This window comes from Lampetra planeri, unplaced genomic scaffold, assembly GCF_965212315.1.
Source record: "Lampetra planeri unplaced genomic scaffold, kcLamPlan1.2.h2 scaffold_602, whole genome shotgun sequence".
Classification (NCBI taxonomy): Eukaryota; Metazoa; Chordata; class Hyperoartia; order Petromyzontiformes; family Petromyzontidae; genus Lampetra; species Lampetra planeri.
Window position 1 is genome coordinate 1 of NW_027615425.1, and position 18,634 is coordinate 18,634.

Sequence of the window (18,634 nt, forward strand, 5' to 3'; positions counted from 1 at the left end):
CAGTAGCGAGATGCTGATGACCATGATCCTCTTGGTGGCGTTGGCGACGGCGTAGCTAAGTGGGCTGACGAGGTTGAGCACGCTGAAGGCGATGACGTTCTGGGCGAAGTTGCAGAAGCCACTGATGAGGAGGAGGATGAAGGTGCTGGTCCATCCTGACATGTCAGACTGAATGGTGATGACAAAAGAAGGTTAAAGGCCATAAAGGTCAGATTCTCCATGGAAGTGACAACATTGGTGCAGTAGCAGCTACTAACCGGGCTGTCGTTCACAAGAAACACAGACAGGTCCACCAGAACCCAGGTGGGCAACATGAAGATCACAGCATTAAAGCCCAGGATGTTGAGCAGCCTGAGGTGATGGATCCGTGTATCACGCAACACCTTTGAAAGAAAAAACATGGTTAAACATCCATTGGAAAGCATGAACTGAACCATTACTGTTTACAGACGTTTGCCTGTGTTGTCCATTTCTCACTGATGAAAAATGACGGCATCATTCACAACAGTGTCTTTAAAGCTAAAAACTTTCTTCACCTGAATATTTCATTCTGATTTATTTTAAATGAAATGTAGCCGTATTATCTAACATCGGCTGTTATCCAACAGTCGATGCAGTCCACCAAACCCTCCTAAAGTGGAATGTTCTACCAGTCTAATCTAACCACCTTTTTCATCTCTAAAACCTCTGTGTACACTTGCCAAAAAATGGCATTCAAATTCATTACAACTCAAATACTAAACCACACTGGCAAACCAGTTCTATTCAAGCCTCTGCAGATATTTTTCCCTGGCTTTTGATGGTTTTGTATTTAATTAACATTTTACCTTTTTGGAGAAGATGTTCTGCAGAGAGAAGCAGAGCGTGGCGGCCAGGGCGCTGATGAGACCCGACACGTCAAAGGACAGCTCAGTGACTGTGGCCAGCAGCACTCCACCGATGATGGGGATCAGAGACACGTACACCTTCGACAGGAACCACACGCATGAAGCAGAGGAAAAAACAAGGACTGGTTTTCAATTTTTCCCTGTATTAACTCAAGGGAAGTAACATAGGCCACAAAAATACCAACGCTTCAGTTTGTGTTTCTTATTTGCAGCCCTGGAATAGATCATTATAATAACTGGGTCAGATCAACTGGCAGAACTGTTAATTATCTACAAATTACTCCGAGCAATGAGGAAAGGTTTTCACCTGCATCTGTGTATTTGCACGTCAGGAAGGTTGGGGCATCGGAAAGGAAGGAAACTTTTTTGGAACAAGACAGTGGGGTCTATTTATTTATGGATTTAGGAAATTGTAGTCTTGAAAGATTCGTAACGAATTTCAGTCAGCCATTGAATGTAGGACATTTTGAAGCCAAAAGAAAAGTGTTGCAGTCGACACGTGTGACAAGGCACTGTAAGGCCTCTAGTAATCAGTCTAAACTGTCAATGGATGAACATTATGGAAGCAGGATAAAAGTGTGATTTTACCCACAAAAAAAGAAATAAAACCTGTCTTGGAGCCAACCTGTGAACTGACTGACGGAAAATATCTACCAATATTGTGTGTGAATTCCTCTGTCTTGGAATGAGAACCCCTTCTAGCAACAGGAAATTCACTCAATCTTGTTCAAGAGGAGAGTCAGTAAAATGCACTCAGTACCCACTCAGAGTGGGTACGAGTCAAGAATGATTATCATAAGACAACATGTTTTATAGACATGAAGAGTCCTCAGGGGTAACACACCAACAACTATCTCAAGAACAGAATGCTCTGTGAAAGAACATACGGAAAATTAAAAGACACAAGTGGAATCATGAATCATTACTTAGGTGTTAGGAGTTGAAAAACACATTCTCATAACACATACACTACTTCCCTGTCTATATGTGTACTACTGGAAAGAGACAGCTGGATATTTTTAACTTTACCTTTAACAAAGGTCATGTCTGCTTTGGCAGAGGCCTAGATTTTAGCCCCATTTCTGGTGAAACTTGTTCTTAAACTCTAAGGGAACTTTGAGTTTAGGAACTTATATGTCCTCTGATCCTGAACAGCAAATAAGTTTTATGGATATTTTTGTTGCGATGCGATATATACTGTATACTCCTGAGAAATTCAACCGTTATGAAAGTTGTGTTGAGTCTCATTCGAGTTAAGTTTCTCCGTGCAGTTGCTGCTGCTTAAATACGTCATCAACACCTGCATCCCCTGTCTGAACACTGCCCTGTCGACTGAAGGGCAAACATCACAGTCTGATGTGAGATGGGAGATGTTCGACTCAACGTCTCATTTAAACAAGCTGCACTGACCCCCTCCATCATCCAGACGGCACAGTAGCCAGTATTACAACGACACAATTAGAAGTCACATCAAGTTTTCCCAAAATGTGTTGACTCGTTTGTACACAGAGGCAATCACCAGTCAATCTGGAGTAAAAACCCTAGGCTCATGGATCTCTATCCACAAAATAAACAACTCTCCTGGATACTCAGGTTTTTTTGGAATCCACCAAGTTAAGGTGGTCAATAGGTGGGAAGTACAGCTCAGAAAAAAAAAAACTGTGGACATGAATGTAATATGAGATTCAGTACAGATGCAACCTGTGCCACATCACCACTGCTGAGTCTTAAACACCAAGACACATACAGAAACAAAGCAGGTCTTATGTATTTCGGCTGTGGCCAAACTACTCACCTTTGTGGTTTGCTTCTCCCTCATGATAATTCTTGATAATAGCACAACCCATATTGGCATTGTAGCTTTGACTGTGGAGGAGAAAAAAATAAAGTAAAATTACAAAAACGTCCATTAGCAAGAAAGGCTGCGATACACATGATTTTCAATTGGAATTAAGTCAGGTAGGTAATTAAATCAGGTAGTCTTGTTGGATATATCCCATTTCATTGTCTGAATTGTCAATTTATTCACTATACAGAGAACAGGGAAAGATGGAAATCAATGATTCGCTGTGGCAACCCCTGAAGAGGGACAAAGCCGAAAGGAGAAGAAGAAGAAGAAGAAGATTCACTACACTTGTGGAGGTTATATGAGGACTTACCATTCTTCATGTTTACATTGTAGGTAGTGGTTAGTTTGCAGTGCTGCTGTATTGTTCAAATAAAGAGCAATTCTATCACATGTAGTTTGTCTCATATAGTGTCAAACTAAATTGTTTTAATTTAAAAATTGTCTAATTTAAAAACTTTAATTTTCAAATGCATCAATCTCAAGTCTCTAACTCTAATTCAGCATGAACTTTAAAACAAATTCATTAGACATCCGCTGATGCATTTCACAGTGCTTGCAAAAACTACCGTCATGTAAAAACAAGGATGCAGGTATCCCCACATGAATTACTTTGTACTGATCTGAATCTGAATCTAAGTCCACTTACAAGCTGGAGTTTGAGATTATGATAAACACGAAAGTATTGGCTGAAAATTCACAAATTGTTCCATGTCAGTTTCGTTGGTACAAAAATGAATTCTGGGTTAGACCACGCCCCCTTGCGTGACGCACACTGAGCATTTAAAGTTGGCTTGCTAGCTAGCAGCAGCTAGTTAGAAGTCTTTCCGAGAAACCTGTCAAATATGTAGCTAGAGTAAACGTGGTGCATTATTTGACTACTGACAAAGGTTTACTGTCGATAAACAGGAAGCTAAAGAAACAGAGGACGATATGCCAGTAAAATGTTGGTCTCGCATTAGCCGACGGAGCTAGCATCAGCTGATAGTACAGACACATCATCAAGTTAGCCGGGCTGACATGCTCCAGCTGGCCTAAAATTATCACACAAATCACGACACAGAGCAGCTGTACTCACCAGTGTGCGCATATGAAACGGGAACTTTCCAGATACTGAAGTGAGCGGACACAGACGCAAAGTATTTACCAAATGCTAAAGGTAGAATGTACCACCGGTAGTACCTGCTCGGCAGGTCTGTTTTGGGGACACCCCATGCCCGCAACAACGGTGGCAGGAAGACGACGATTGAGATAATGTGAAAAAGAGAAACCGTGACCGGGTACGGGAATCCATTGAGGATTATTTTGTTGACGACGTTGCCTCCTGAGCTGACTGTGTACCAAAAAACACACAGCACAACTATCCGGAACCCTTCCCTGACGTGAGTCCGCTCCTCCACAGCCATCTTCCTGAGCGGAGTGGCCGGCAGTAGCGTCTGTCTGCGGCACACGGGGAGGTGGAACGGGGGTGCTGCACGTACAAACAATTCAGCATGCAACTTCCGACCGGGTTCTTCAAAATAAAAGCCAATCAGGCACTTGCAAAAGCAAAAAACCCATTCAATCCACCCACTCAATCACCTCCATATTTAGCTGCGTTTGACAGAGCATGTTTCTTTCATTGCAATTATCTGGCTGAAAAAGACACACAAAAAACTGACTGAGCAGACTATAAGTTAAGAGCACATTACATACAAAGTGTATTTGCTTTTGACACATGGGAAGCCAGTGTAAATGGCTTAGATTTATATAAAATCCTTCTGTTAGTTTAATATCTGACAATGAAGAAAACAAAACATGGAGTGATTGAAAGCTCTTTATAATTCTCCAAACTGCAGACACCAGAGTGAACCTTGTGCAGTCATTCTCTACAATGACAATACACCAGGTTTCATATACAATGGAAAATGACAATCAGAACTTTTGCAGTTTTTTTAATGACACATAAACATGTCCACTCAAAAGGACAAAGTAGCAAATATGTTCTTGTTCTGCATTCGACTGAACACAAAAGGCTAATATCTGTACATTGACTAAGGCTCCATAGTTAGGAAAATCACAGGTTTCCATATAAGGCAAAAGATATCTATATGGAATGATAAAGTACTTTATCCAGCATGTCAATTTGTATTTCAGTTCTTCCTGACAGTACAAAATACAAGCGAGTGGCATAATGTGTTGTGCAATTCACATTTTACACTAAACTGAGTAAAAGGAAAAGGTAAGAATAAAACGGTTCACATTATCAGTTTTCCCATGCAAGGTAAACTGGTGTATCAGCAAGGAACATTTTAATTATATAATCGGCATCACTGAACTAATTCTGCCCCCCCTTCATGGGTTTGTAGATGTCATGTACATGACCTTCTCTTATCTCAAGTTTCACAGCCACAGTTTCAATGTCACTCTGAAACAAAAATTCAAATGTTTTAGCGCTAATTTGACAGTTGTTCTTTCAGTCAGATGTTTCTCGATGAGGACTTCCTGTAATACAGGAACAGCGGCTCAGCGGAAGTAAAGATACATGTTTTTTTCACAGTACAGTTCGAGGATGTTTCCGGTCCAAGTATGTTGAAAGACAAAACTGTGGTGCTCGTATATACACGGTTGCTGTTATTTCTATACTGTCAGTAGCAGCCCTGAACACCAGTGCAGAAGATGGGGGACAAAATCCACAGACCTTGTTCTGAAAAATAATGACGTAAACAGGCCAGGATAGAACTACATCATAAACACGATGTAAAGCTTCAAGTCATCGGGCGTTGTCATCAGTGCAAAGTCTGTAAACTTGCTTAAATTTTGTTCTCTATCGAGAAAAATACAAATGAACCAAAATGCATCGCTGCAGCTATCCACTGGGCTTTCTTGGTCAGATTTACATCTTAACGATGCAAAGTTTATATACATATTCACTTTTCTTCCTTAATTTCTGCTTTACATAACGACGTTTATGTGCACCGATGCGTCCCACAGTACTGGTGTTACAGCATCCTTGAGCTCAAACTTGCCAAATTCTCAGAGTAATTGGGTCAGATTGGGTTTGTTTGTTCTGCTCATCGCACAAACATATGTACATCAGTTTGAAACCAGACAAACCACACCGTCTTAAGGGTCGCTGCACAACTGATTTGGTCCCGAGTGTGAACTGCAACAAGGAGGAAACCAGGAGCTTGATTCAACCAAAATAAACAAGGCGTGAAAAGGCACCTTGGCCATGTTATACCTACAACGAAAAACACTGTCACGGGAAACAGCTGTAATTTCATGTTGAAAAGATGCGTGTGTTGTCGCATCTGTTGTTGTCTTTGTGGTGTTGTCAGCTGAGTATTAGAATCCTTCTCAGCAGAGAATTGGGTCTTTTGTCCCACATTGCCATTATGACTGGAAAGCATGAGTTGATCGGTAAGAGAAAAAATACGAAACAAAACCGCTAATATGTCTGTGTCTTTTCAATGAGGTTGTATGCAGGCTCACGGACTGAATAAATAAAAGTCAGTTCACTTGATGAAGCATGGGATTATCATAAATCAAGCAATATAAAACATGACTGTGCAGTTACATGTGAACAAGAAATTGGGGTCTCCCTGTCACTGTTGTTCACTTGGTAAACATCAGCAAAAAAACGGGCAGTTAATGCATAGCCTTTCTCCTTTATGCCGTTCAAAATGCTGAAACTACACCCTGTGCATTTCCCATTCACATTCATGCAGGCAGCACGATGATACTATTTCCAACAATAATCCAGTGTTGGAGTTTTTCAGTCTCTTTGCTGCACAATAATGGTAACTTCCACAGTCACCAACAGGATCCAGACCTCAGTTTCAATCCAGACAGACGTAGGGCAGTATGTTCAACCTGCTCTCATCTCCATGCGCGTCTAAGGAGATGCACTCTGTCCAGTCGTACCAATTACCCTGTGAGTCATAGCAACCATTCACCCCGGACCAGTGCTCTGTGTGTAATCTGTTCACGTCCTGGCTGTTGACATCTCTGCTGAGCCCCGGTAAATCCCTGGCTGGGAGTTCGGATGCCAACACGTGGGTTTCCTTGTCCACTTTATTTCCATTCTCATCATTTTTCAAGCACTCAGTCATGAAAAAGTGTGCACCTGGAGTGTGCACACCTGATGATGTCAGGACATTGCTTTGCTGGCTAAGGTAGGCCTGGATGATTTCACTCCTGGACAGCTCTTTCCAGTTAGTCTGTTGGAAAGGACTGGAAGGAACCGGTGGATTCTGCTTGGACTGGTCTGTCCTCTGAGGCTCAGACCTGTGACCAAGCCTGACCTCCTTCTCCTCAGAAAACTCCTTATTAGGTTTGATCTGCCCTGTGACGGGGTCAAATGTCAGTCTCCTGTCTTTTAATCTGACAGTTTTAAGGCTGTCTTCTACAGTCTGTCGGTCCAGACTGACTACATAGTCTTTAGACTTGTTCTTCTCTCTTTTTCTTTTGCATGTCATCATAAAAGCTCCATCATCTCCCAAACAGAGTCCAGCGCTGTAGCCGAAGGGCTCTGAGTTTTGACGGGACATGCTAGGAGGCCTGCTTTGTGAGTCCAGATCTACAGACCACGAGTTCTTCACACACACATTGAAAGACGGAGAGGAGGGGCCCAACCCAGAGTTCTCCACAGGCCCAGGCCTCACAGCGGAGGTGGCAATACTCTGTGCTTGTGGTGCAACTTGTTTCACAACAGCGTCCGGCTTTGGCGTTTGAGGAACGTTCAAGGAGCAGCGTGGGCTTCTGGGTCTATACTGCCCCCCAGAGGCAGCCTGCCTGCCTTGCTGCAGAACTGATGCTTTGAGCAACATAGATGTGCTTGGCGGTTTGCTGCATCCCTGGGCACTTGGATGGGGTTTCACAGATTTAACAGGAATTTTATTAAGCTTGTCAGTGTCCAAAGGCTCAGAAACGTTCCTGGCTAAAGGCTGGCATACCTGAGAATCTAGAAACATTTCAGAGCTATTGCCATTTCCATTGGCTGACAGCTGTATATGCTTGTGGTTTTTATTGTGAAAAGTGGTTTTGGAAATCTTGGCAGGGAAGAGATGTGCCTCATTCTGGTCACCCTTACATTTCTTGTTAGACTGTTTCTCCACCTTAGGGGAGAAGCAGTTGTTAAAGTCATTTCTGTTCTTCAACTCCGGAGTTGGTTTACCTGATGGCGGAGTAGTAGCTATGTTAGCACCACCATTGGAAGACCAGGATGCACCAGTGTGGCCTTTGGACAACACCTCATCCGTTCCTGGTTCAATCAGCTTCTGCCAGTTTCGCAGGAGCTTCTTGGCTCTTTTTGCAAGATCTTCATTTTTGGTTTTCTTCCGGACATCGTTGATGAGTTTGCCAAGACGGGTTTCCTTCAAGAGGATAGTGTGGAAGTTTAATACTTGTTTAACTCCAACTAAATTCTACTTTGACTGCACATACTGTACGTCTTACTGTTACCTACCTCCAGTGCCTCTTTGGTGATTGGATATTTCTCCAAATAAGAAATCACCTCCACAACAATCACCATGTTGCGTATCTGCTGGAAAGATGCACAGGTTCAGCATCACAACCTCACACATTTGAATGTGGTCCGATTTGGGATAAAAAGAGGCTATTCAAAAGGTCAAGGCATCATTTGAATAGGCTCTCAAATGTGCACCTGCAAGTCAAGGCAGTGTGCTGGTTTCAGGCACAGTATGACAAACTGAGAACGTATGCAAATGTGGCGTTTCCTTACACCAAAATATCACGGGAGATATGTGTGGAAGAAAAGTAGAAGCATGTTGTACACCATTGTGGATTAACTTAACCACTTTTCCAACCTGAAGCAAGAAGGCCTTCTTTGTGGAAATAATCTATACATATGTAAAAATCATGTCACTAACTGCTTTCAATCAGACTGCAATCAGCATATTCAATTGTACCATGAAAATATTATATACAAGTTACTTAAATAAAAGAAAAACTGAATGCACTTAACATTTGTTTGCTGACAGTAACATCTCCTAATGCTGAGGAAATAAAAATGTGAAGCTGAACTAAACAAATGCTTAGCCAGTGCAGGCAGATGATATATGTTTGTCATCTGACTTGTTTTAATAAATACATCTTACTAAAGCCTTCAATCCATTATATTACAAACAATGTACTATAACACATTATTCCAGAATTTTCATGTAGTTCATTTATAAGCTGAATCTGAATTTGTGCATTAGCCAACAGCAGCAGCCAGATAGAAGGGAATGTCTGCCATCTGTTACTTTCGCTTACTAGTGATATCAGTCAGCAAGCTAATTAGCAAGCAAACAATATTTAGCCGCACACTGACTGGAACTAGTTTGCGAAGCTACGACAGTGACGTGAAAGTCTGCTTGGCCTTATTGTCTGCCTGTCTGCATAAATCTGCTTCGTAAAAACTCACGGGTATACCCACATTGCTCTGGCCGTCGATGGCCTCCAGCAGCCGGTCCTCTCATCACCTGCGGAGTGGCTGTGGCCGCTGTCATCGCCTGGCGGTGTCGCGGGTCCGGACGGACACAGACGGCGGTGAACCACGTAGAGGCGGCGGAGAACAAGCCGCCGACACTCACAGACCCAGTGGAGGATTTTCAGCAGGAAAGAGCATCATGGGGCTGATGCTTTTACCTTCGTGTTTGTTTACCGCCGTCAGGTATTTGACTATTCAGACGAGGACAGCAGAAAAGCCTCTCGGGATCGACTACCCACGGCGGCCGGTAGTCTCCCTCCTCCTCCTCCTCCTCCTCCTCCTCCTCCTCCCTCATCTGTTTTTTTTTTTTTGTCAAGAGCTCGCGAGGAGCATGATGGGAGACGTTGACGTAAAATACGTCAGTTCTGCTCTGGCGTCTCCTCACGAGGGGTTACGTAAGGATGCCAGACATTGCCAATAGAAAAATGATAGCGTAATTTTACCGTAATTTACTTGGAGCGGATATGCAAAATGAAATGCTCTGATCTACACATGTGACATTGATTTACCTTGCAGCTAATCTTTTCATTATTATTATTTCTTCTTCAAATGAACTTTATTCGTTGTAGTTCTTTTTCACTTTCACATGATGGCACTGTTGCCGTGTTATGGATTGGTCTAGAACGAAAGTTCATTGATGAGCAATGACTTCTGCAGTAATCGAATCGGCAGCTATCACATAATAGTCACAATAGCAACTGTCATCCAATCACTTCACACACTTAATGACAAAATGTACATTTTTATTAAAAGGATGGCACATTTGCTTACTACTGCCACAGAGTAAAGGGAAGAAGTTGTGTTTTTGCCAGAGGCTGTGTAAAAACAATTTGTACTGACACACACTACAGCCTACATGTTGAGATGCAATTTATCACATGCCGATCAGAAGTGTTTCAGATATCGAACTGTAGATGTAAACATACCAAAATATGTTTTACACTGATGCAAAACTAGCTGCTTATCTTGGAAGGTCGTATGTTTGATACGATTAGTCTCAATACTATAGCAGCATGTGTAGTTTTAGTACATAGACAGCAATAACATGCTACATAGAGACACGAGCAAAGGTTGGCCAAAATTTCCAACCACCATCTTTAATAATCAAACAGACATGGAGGACTCTAATTTGAGTTGTTGTTACTATTGTGTGAGACAAAATAAATAAAGCTTTTTTTCTGTAGTCCAGGTAGAAGGACAAGAAAAAAAACACAATTAACGTTTAAAAGGGAAAAAAAACCATCAAGTTCAGAATATCCATCTTGAAAAACAACCAGTGGGACCCAAGTCACAGCACACATGGATCAGGATCCAAACAACCTATGAAGATGTAAGATATTAATACAGTTAGACACATGGCAGAGTTCGTGCTTTAACACTTACACATTTTTTAATGGAGATCATACTCAGGTTAGAAGAATACGTTGTTACATGATACTTAAGGGGACATGTGTCAACGAAAGAAAGAATGTGTAAGAAAATAATTACTGAAGTAATTCTCTGACATGTTCACATTCACAACTGAAAAATTGTCCGTGAATACAGAGGTACTTCAGTACTTCAGAGGGTGGGTAGAAAACACTATCAAGGCTGCCGCTACTCAAAACCTATTGACTTATCCAACCTGTGCAAGTGTCACACCACTGGATGTGTATTACTCCATGAGCTGTGTTAACTATCAGCCTTACTCACAGTATCATGCAAAACATGATGAAGATGTTCCACAGCGCAATGAAGATCCGAAAGTATCGCAGGCTGAGCAGGAACTCTCTGATGTTGTCACCTAAGAAAACATTGATAGCACTTGAGGTCAATGCACAGTTCAGAGACCTTTAATGCAACAATTTCCATCTGTCACACATACCTGTGGTTGGTGATCTGGACTCATCTCCAAATCCTTGGGACTCCCTCTTTTTGCTACAAAACAGTGAAAACCTCTGACTGACCAATCTGACACATTTGCTTTGTAGCCCTGATACTATTTTGCTTTCTAGCCCTGAGACATTTTCCAACTTTAACAATAACATACTCACAGCTTGAAATTCAGCACAGCCCCTGCATTCACCAGTAAGGTCCTAGAGAAACAGAGACAACACCGGTTTGTCGATTCAAGGTGTTAGAGGTTCTATTGTTGTATTGCCTGCCAACTATTAACGTTAGCTGGTGAGCTGGCATTAGCATGGAGCTAGTTAGCTTGTTATTTAACTCGACGGCCTGCTAACCGCCTTGAACACGGTTTGAATTAAGTACACGGAGAGTATATCTGTGACATAAGGACGTGTTATTGTGAGGAATCGTTGAATATCAAACCCATTACCCGAATATCAACAAATCTCCGATCATCTTGTCCACATCACGTCACGTCACAACGCACACATTACTTCCGGGTTCGCCAACAGGATTGACCAATAAGATTTCGGAGGTTAAGTCTGAGGTTCGTCGTTCAGGCAGACGCTTTTCGTTCAGCGGTCTTGGGTTCAGCGGTCTTGGGTTAGGATTTTGTCGCCACATACATATCCACAAAAGGTGAAAATATGTCAAATAAATATTGATTTTTATTATTATTGCATAATATGTTTAATATAATACCACAAAATTACTCCTGCAAGACAAAATTTACCTTCCAGGTTTTCCCTTTTGGTTTGCAGAGCCCCCTTGCGGCAGTAAGGGGTCACTGCTGTAATGTCTCCAATCTATCGAAAGACACGAGAACAAACACGCGGATTACGTCGAATTAAATATGTGAAATTCGCATGATATAAGCAGATATGTTGGCAGTTTATTTGGGAGGACGTAGGCTAGCATCATGTGGAGGTAGGTCACGTGATATCCGCCAATGTTACCGAGCTATGATGGATGAATGCTGTCTGCTTTTGGCGCATGTCGGCGTTAAAGCAAAATAAAGGAATGGTGTCTTGATGGTGACGACGATGAAGAGAGAATGCCTATCTGTTTGCAGCTGTCGTGAAAACCTCCTGCCCCCCCTGACAAGAGCCGGAGCAGCTGGTCTCAGCTCGGCGAGGAGGAGGAGGATGAGGATGATGATGATGATGATGATGCTGAGGTTGTGGAGATGACTGATATTAATAGGAGGGCTTAAGTGTCACAGGCTTCCACTGTCAGGACCCGGGGGCTGGTGGAGTCTCCGGACAGGGCTGGTGGGGGGGGTCTGATCCTCACACCGCAGTTGGACTTTTAATAACAGAGGGACTCACTGGTATCAGACATGGAAGTGCTGGCAGCTCTGAATTTGGGCGATATTGCCCAGGTTTTCTCCAAAATGGGAATGTTTCCTGTGTTTGACCTTGCTTATTACATCGTGTCCATCCTCTACCTCAAGTATGAGCCAGGTGAGTGTGTTTTATACTTTCTTTTATTTGACACATGTATGCCATTCATCAGGTGATGCTCCACAATGTGTTTACACAACAAATGGTAATTTGCACAATTGCAGATTTTCAGTGTATTTAACGTGAACACTCAATATCATGCAAGTAGGAAACAAAAGAGGAACATTCCCACATTAAGTTGCCAATTTAGGACATACCCCGTCATGCTTTGTGATATCCCTACAAGGTCTTTGTGTTTCTGTAATCTGTCTAGGACCCTCTCCATTTAAAGCCTGACCTGTTACATAAAGTGCGGAGCTGCTCCAGCTCTGCATGGTTTGTGAGAATGTTGCTGTTGCTATAGCAGCCTGACCTCATTTTCTCACCAAATCACTGAAGTGGATTAAACCACTTTGGGTTTTGTGTGATATTCTCTCAAACTCCTTTGAGCAGCAGAGCCCGAGGAGGATGAAACATGAGAAAAGGCCTTTGCATACCAGCAACATAGGTGAAAAATAGAAAGTCCAGAAATAGAAGGCAGCAGGCCTACCGAGCCCCCCCCCCCCTTCTTTTGGGCTTCAGGACAAACGGTTATTTACACTGCAAGTTAAACATGAAATAAGCTGTGGAACAAGAAGTAAGCACGATTCAAAAGTTCAGGCTGAATTCAAACTCTAGTCCATGAGTGAAATTTGTTTCCATCATTGTAAAATGTGTCATATTGATAAAGAAAGTTTTAAAGCAAACTTGGGAATCAGCTTGTCGCAGCTGCATGTAATAAATTTACTTTAAAAAAATCTTTTGTTTCCTGTTTGGATTGAGCTAATTCATGAATGAAACATGTTTCATATTCCACAATCGAATCCAGTATGAGGCAGCATATTAACAGGAAGTTAAGGTTTGCACCTATTACTTAAAACAACTTCATTAGGATGAGGGGGGAGACAAAGTAGTTGCCTGGGTGAGCTCCAACACTCGCCTATGGTAAACAACAACAACAACAACAACACAAATACAATAATAGCATGTTTGCACATAAATTGTGTCAAGGGTTGTAAATGCATGACTGCATTTGTACAGTGAGCGTCTCAGTTCACGCTGGAAGCATGTAGGGGTCGATGTGGGTGCGGTAGGAGAGACAGGTCCTGGGGTCAAAGGGCAGGCCTGACAGTTGTAAGGCAGAAGGAGCAGTTGAGCAGCATATATTTATAGGGTGGCATTTCTCAGCATCAGATTGCTTTCAAACTGAGCCCCAGTCGCACCACGACACCTTCACCCACCTGTTGTTGGACATGTGTGAAGCGAAGCAGCCGTGTTTTACTCGCGTCTCAGTTTGCTGTGTTGCTGACAATGTGTGTAACGTGATGTAGGCAAGACTTTACCGACACGCGAGTGTATGTCCAGTCATGTGTAGTAAAGGTGGTATGTTGTTCACCGATGGTCATGTTTGTGTCATTTTTGTGCTCTTTTGTGTACTTTGAAGAATGCGTCAGATGCACAGAGTCAATATTAGTTCATGATAAAAAGGTGTACTATCAGGGTGTGTGCTAAAATGGTGGACTGGGCGCGGACCAAGATACAACACAAACGCACACACGGCTTCCACTGATAAAAACTGCCTCTTCAGTAACACCGCTTTTCTCTGGAAGAATGAACAAAAATGTTTGATTTCGCCAGTCCCTCCCCCCACAAAAGATGTTTTTGATAGATTTAGAGTATGGGACACAAATAAAGGGGCAAATGGTGTTTGAGTTTTGCTCATAGAAGCATGCGGAAAGGTTCTTGTGGCAGCAGAGGGAGCTGTCTGAACTGGGGGCCGGAGTCATGGAGCCATGTCTTTTTATGAAGACAACATGTCTCGTTTCTGGACAATTCCATGAAAAGTTAAACATGCCACATGTTGTGATGGGATTATTGGATTTCTGTGTGTGTTGTGTGTGTGTGTTGTGTGTAATCCTGACTGCTCTCGTTCCGTGCTGCAGGTTCAGTGGAGGTTTCTCGCAGGAGTCCTGTGGCCTCCTGGCTCTGTGCCATGCTCTACTGCTTTGGTAGTTATATTCTGGCGGACATGATGCTCGGAAGCAGCCCCATCGACTATTTCCAACACAACAGCCACATCCTGCTGGCCTCAGCTGTCTGGTGAGACACAACTCACTCGCACTTCTTGGATTCATCAAATGTCTGCGGGCAGAAAATGGTCCGAAAATGGCTCTCGGAAGATCAAGTTGATAGGATAACGTCATTGCAGAGGAACTTTGGAAAACATATCATGACAGTACTCCTGCCATTCTTTGAATACAGTTGCAGACCTCTGTTGTGTGTATTTGTTCCTGGGCTTTATTTTCTTCTCCATAAAAAAATGGAGAAAATCTATATAGACCCACTGCTGTTGGGTTTTTGTATAATTACGTAATTCTACGGTGTCACCAACCGCCATATATTGCAATATCTCCAACAGAAAAAAATACTGACATAGTTTGACACGACGATACTTTGTAAATGATACTAAGAACATACAGGAGAACCTTCAACTTTGTTTCTCTGTCAATATAAACACAGGTACCTCATCTTCTACTGCCCCCTCAACCTGTTCTATAAATGCGTGGCTTTCCTGCCCGTCAAGCTGGTGTTGGTCGCCCTGAAGGAAGTTGTCCGCACTCGCAAGATCGCTGCCGGTGTTCACCACGCCCACCACGCTTATCACCATGGCTTCTTCATCATGGTCATCGTCGGTTACGTTAAAGGTCAGTCGGTAATATGTTTTCCATGTTGTCATGTGAGGTAGAAACTTCACTGATGGTTCTGGACAGGTGAGTATCATAGTTGTGGAATAAAAGCAAATCAGTCCGAACCCTCAGGTTATGGAAAAGCACATCCCTACCAGATTCTAAGAAGTGGACTGAAGATATGACAGGAATAGTGAACAGGTGTTGGACAGAGTAAATAACGTCGGGGAGGGAAAGGGGGGACCATGGGACTGTTTTTCTTCTTGTCGTTACAGGACATGAGTTGAAGCGGTGGTGTACCTGTGACTATTGTTTTCTCTGTCTGTTTGAATTTCACTGTGTGAATTACTCTGTATTGGCATTTATGTAACATGAATGAGCTGCACACGTGCACGCAAGCAGGGGTGGATTACCAACTGCACCTCAGCTGCTGAGCTCCAGGAGGCTGAAAGAGCTGCACTGTATGTCACATGTTTACTGTACCGGAATGCCGTTCCAAGATGATCTCAGCTGTCGTGTTCATGAACTGAATAGACGTGAATGTAGCCTGGTTTAAAGGATTAGGGTTTACGGGTTTGATGGAGCAACTGAGATGTAGCAGCGTTTTGCAATAGGCATTATCAGGAAGAAGTGCATTGAATAAACGCTTCATTTCATTTCATTTCATTCAGTTTGTTGCATAAATACACCTCTATTGGAACGGAACTGGAAACATGGTCCCCAGTGTGCGTGATTCCACTGCTGGCCCTGTTTGAAATGTGAGGCTGTGGAGGCGTCGGTCAGTGTGTAAAATCACAGCTCGAGGTTGAAACTAAACAAGAGCAGTGATCTGAGACTCAGACTTTTTTCTGCCCTCATTTTTTTTCCTCCACTGTTTATTTTTATCTTCCCAGGATCTGGAGTGGCTCTTATTTCCAATTTTGAGCAGCTGCTGCGCGGTGTGTGGAGGCCAGAGACCAACGAGATCCTCAGCATGTCATTGTGAGTGTGTGTCCTGCAGCATCACTGCAGACGGACAGAAGACACATCGCTGCCCCCTAGGGGTGGATGACAATCACGTAGAAATACTTGGTCACTTTATTTTGAAGGCGAAAGTAGTGTCAGATAAACAGAACTATATCGCTAAGCAGTAGAGTTAGGTGTCATACAGGAGTTTTATAGAGAAAAATGATCCTCATCTTTTGTTTTTTCTGGTAAATGGCCTTCAGCTCACATAAACAATCAAAGAATGTACGTCACAGACCGTCTGTCGTTTGTCTCTGCAGCCCGACCAAAGCCAGTCTGTACGGCGCCATCCTCTTCACCCTGCAGGAGACCCACTGGCTGCCCGTGTCCAAGAGCACCCTCATCCTCATCTTCACCCTCTTCATGGCCACAAGCAAGGTCAGAACAGTGCTGCATCACCAGGTCTCATCTGCGATGAAAATGTTCTTTTACATTTTTTCACAACAAAGGATTATGTATTAAAAATTAATATATCTATTAGATGGTTTATATATTTTTATTTATATTATAATTTTTAAAATTATTATTAATTGGCTTTTTTATGATTGGTTGTAATTTTACCTCCCTGTGCCTTTGTATTATTCTCTCATGCTCTTTTTGTCATTCAAATTGAAAAGGAAAATCAAATTTTGATTAAAAAAAAATCATACAAACATACAGATTAGCATAATTAAGTTAACTGACCAACAGCATCACATCACAGTGACTGATACAAGTAAACAATAAGCAATAAGTGACACAGCCAGACAAAGCTGCAGTTCCCCAACATTTCTTCCGTCCCTGCAGGTCTTCATGACTGCCCGACACTCTCACGGCTCCCCCTTCGCCCTCATCGAGTCCTGGGTTTGCCATCTCCTGTTCGGCTCCCCTCTGGGCGCCTCTGAGGACGACCACCACCACCACCACCACCATCCTCCTGCCACTGCCCAGTCCTCCCCGCTGAAAACCAAAGAGGAGCTGAGCGAAGGTGCTCGCAAGAGGAAGGCAAAGAAAGCCGAGTAGCTTCACCGCAGCGGTGAAACTGCCTCCGAATCACCGTCATGGCCTCCACATGATGGTACTTCCCATTCCTTTCTCAGGAAAGGTTTGATGTTTTACCAAATGAGACCCCTTGGTCTCTACATGTTACATATCACAAGGACTCTGTAAATACAGCGGCAATTGATTCAGTCTTGACATTTCAAAGTTATTTATTGAACTGCATCTGCTTTGTGCTGACCCACGTTTAGGAGGTACACGGTTGTTCTTGGACGGCCATTCAGCGAGTCAGTGCTGTTCTTCTAGTCCTTCCTACCCTGTTTCAGTGCAGGAAGAAAGAGAACGTGCGCACACAGTCCCCTTCAGTCAAATGTGAACAAAGCATTACGTGAAAGAACTCTGCTGCTTTTTACATTAAGATGACGACAAATTCATGTGTTTGAATAAAATCAAGAAAAACCTGTCGGCTTTTACAAAATTCATTCATGTGCTCCTCGTTCAGTGTCAGTAAACGGAAATACGCGCCATTATCACTGGACCCACTTATGATATGATATGACACTTTCAGTGCTTTTAATTTGAAATATAATTTTTTCACTCTTGTTTCAAGCTGAAATGAACCACAAAATGAGTGTTTTCACAGTTCTTCTTCACCTCCTCATTCACTGGTCCTTTAAAACCACCCAACATCTGGAATCTGATACAGGTGTGGTACATATTAGAACGCTGGGCATGTTTAAACACTAAAACTCTACCCCTATGTTGTGTTGTACGCACCGGTGCAGAGATCAGCTGAGCACCAGCAACGTAACCTCTGTTATGTAACGGTCAGTCTGTTGGGAGCTGACAGGAAAGGCCAGAGGTGAACATGAGGTCACATTCTGAAAAACTCTGAGGCCCCCTGCTGGGCTGACAAACTTGTTGCTAAAGCAGTAAAACACCACTAATGAACTTTGCAGGAGGTAGTTACACTCGACCTTTAACCTTTACATTCCTCTCAGCGGCAGACAAGATGGAGGTGCTTCCTGCATCGCTGACTGGTTGAATCTCCCTTAATAAATCCTCTCTGAAGCTTCTACACGAATGAACATGTTGCTTTGTGTGCTCCATTTCAAATATGACACAATGGAATAGAACACTCTGAAATATATCATATAAATAACACACAGTGTAAAAAATGATTACATTTTCTCTGAAGCTTGAAAGTTTCAGGAGTTCAAATTGTACCCTCCTCCTTTGGGCAAGGCAGCGTCACAGTGTCAGGCAAAGCTGGAGGATGTGGACGAGGTGAGGCGCTCGACAGAAAAACCTCCACTGTAAGGAATGTTATCACCATCTGCTTCTCCCATTACACACACACACACACACACACACACACACACGCTATT

The 18,634-nt window shown here is 42.8% G+C and overlaps 4 protein-coding genes across 4 annotated transcripts; 1 reads left to right on the plus strand and 3 right to left on the minus strand.

Moving 5' to 3' along the window:
* Positions 1–3: 3 nt before the first annotated feature.
* On the minus strand, positions 4–4,139 carry SLC35E1 (solute carrier family 35 member E1; the record flags this gene model as incomplete). The annotated part of the gene is made up of 5 exons (XM_078624075.1): positions 3,812–4,139; positions 2,683–2,753; positions 828–965; positions 258–383; positions 4–168 (listed from the first exon to the last, which is right to left on the minus strand). Coding segments are annotated over exons 1-5 (828 nt in total), but the record flags the coding sequence as incomplete, so codon positions are not given.
* Positions 4,140–6,554: 2,415 nt separating this feature from the next.
* MED26 (mediator complex subunit 26) lies at positions 6,555–9,227 on the minus strand. The gene is given in 4 exon segments (XM_078624071.1): positions 6,555–8,090; positions 8,183–8,257; positions 9,155–9,190; positions 9,192–9,227. Coding segments are annotated over 4 exon segments (1,683 nt in total).
* A 1,669-nt stretch (positions 9,228–10,896) lies between these two features.
* Positions 10,897–11,551, minus strand: SMIM7 (small integral membrane protein 7). Its single transcript, XM_078624076.1, has 4 exons — positions 11,526–11,551; positions 11,242–11,283; positions 11,073–11,125; positions 10,897–10,991 (listed from the first exon to the last, which is right to left on the minus strand). Exons 1-4 carry the CDS (start codon positions 11,549–11,551, stop codon positions 10,897–10,899), a joined length of 216 nt encoding a protein of 71 aa, XP_078480202.1.
* Positions 11,552–12,434: 883 nt separating this feature from the next.
* Positions 12,435–17,270, plus strand: TMEM38A (transmembrane protein 38A). Its single transcript, XM_078624078.1, has 6 exons — positions 12,435–12,558; positions 14,520–14,676; positions 15,097–15,281; positions 16,157–16,244; positions 16,529–16,646; positions 17,055–17,270. Exons 1-6 carry the CDS (start codon positions 12,435–12,437, stop codon positions 17,268–17,270), a joined length of 888 nt encoding a protein of 295 aa, XP_078480204.1.
* The last annotated feature ends 1,364 nt before the right edge of the window (positions 17,271–18,634 follow it).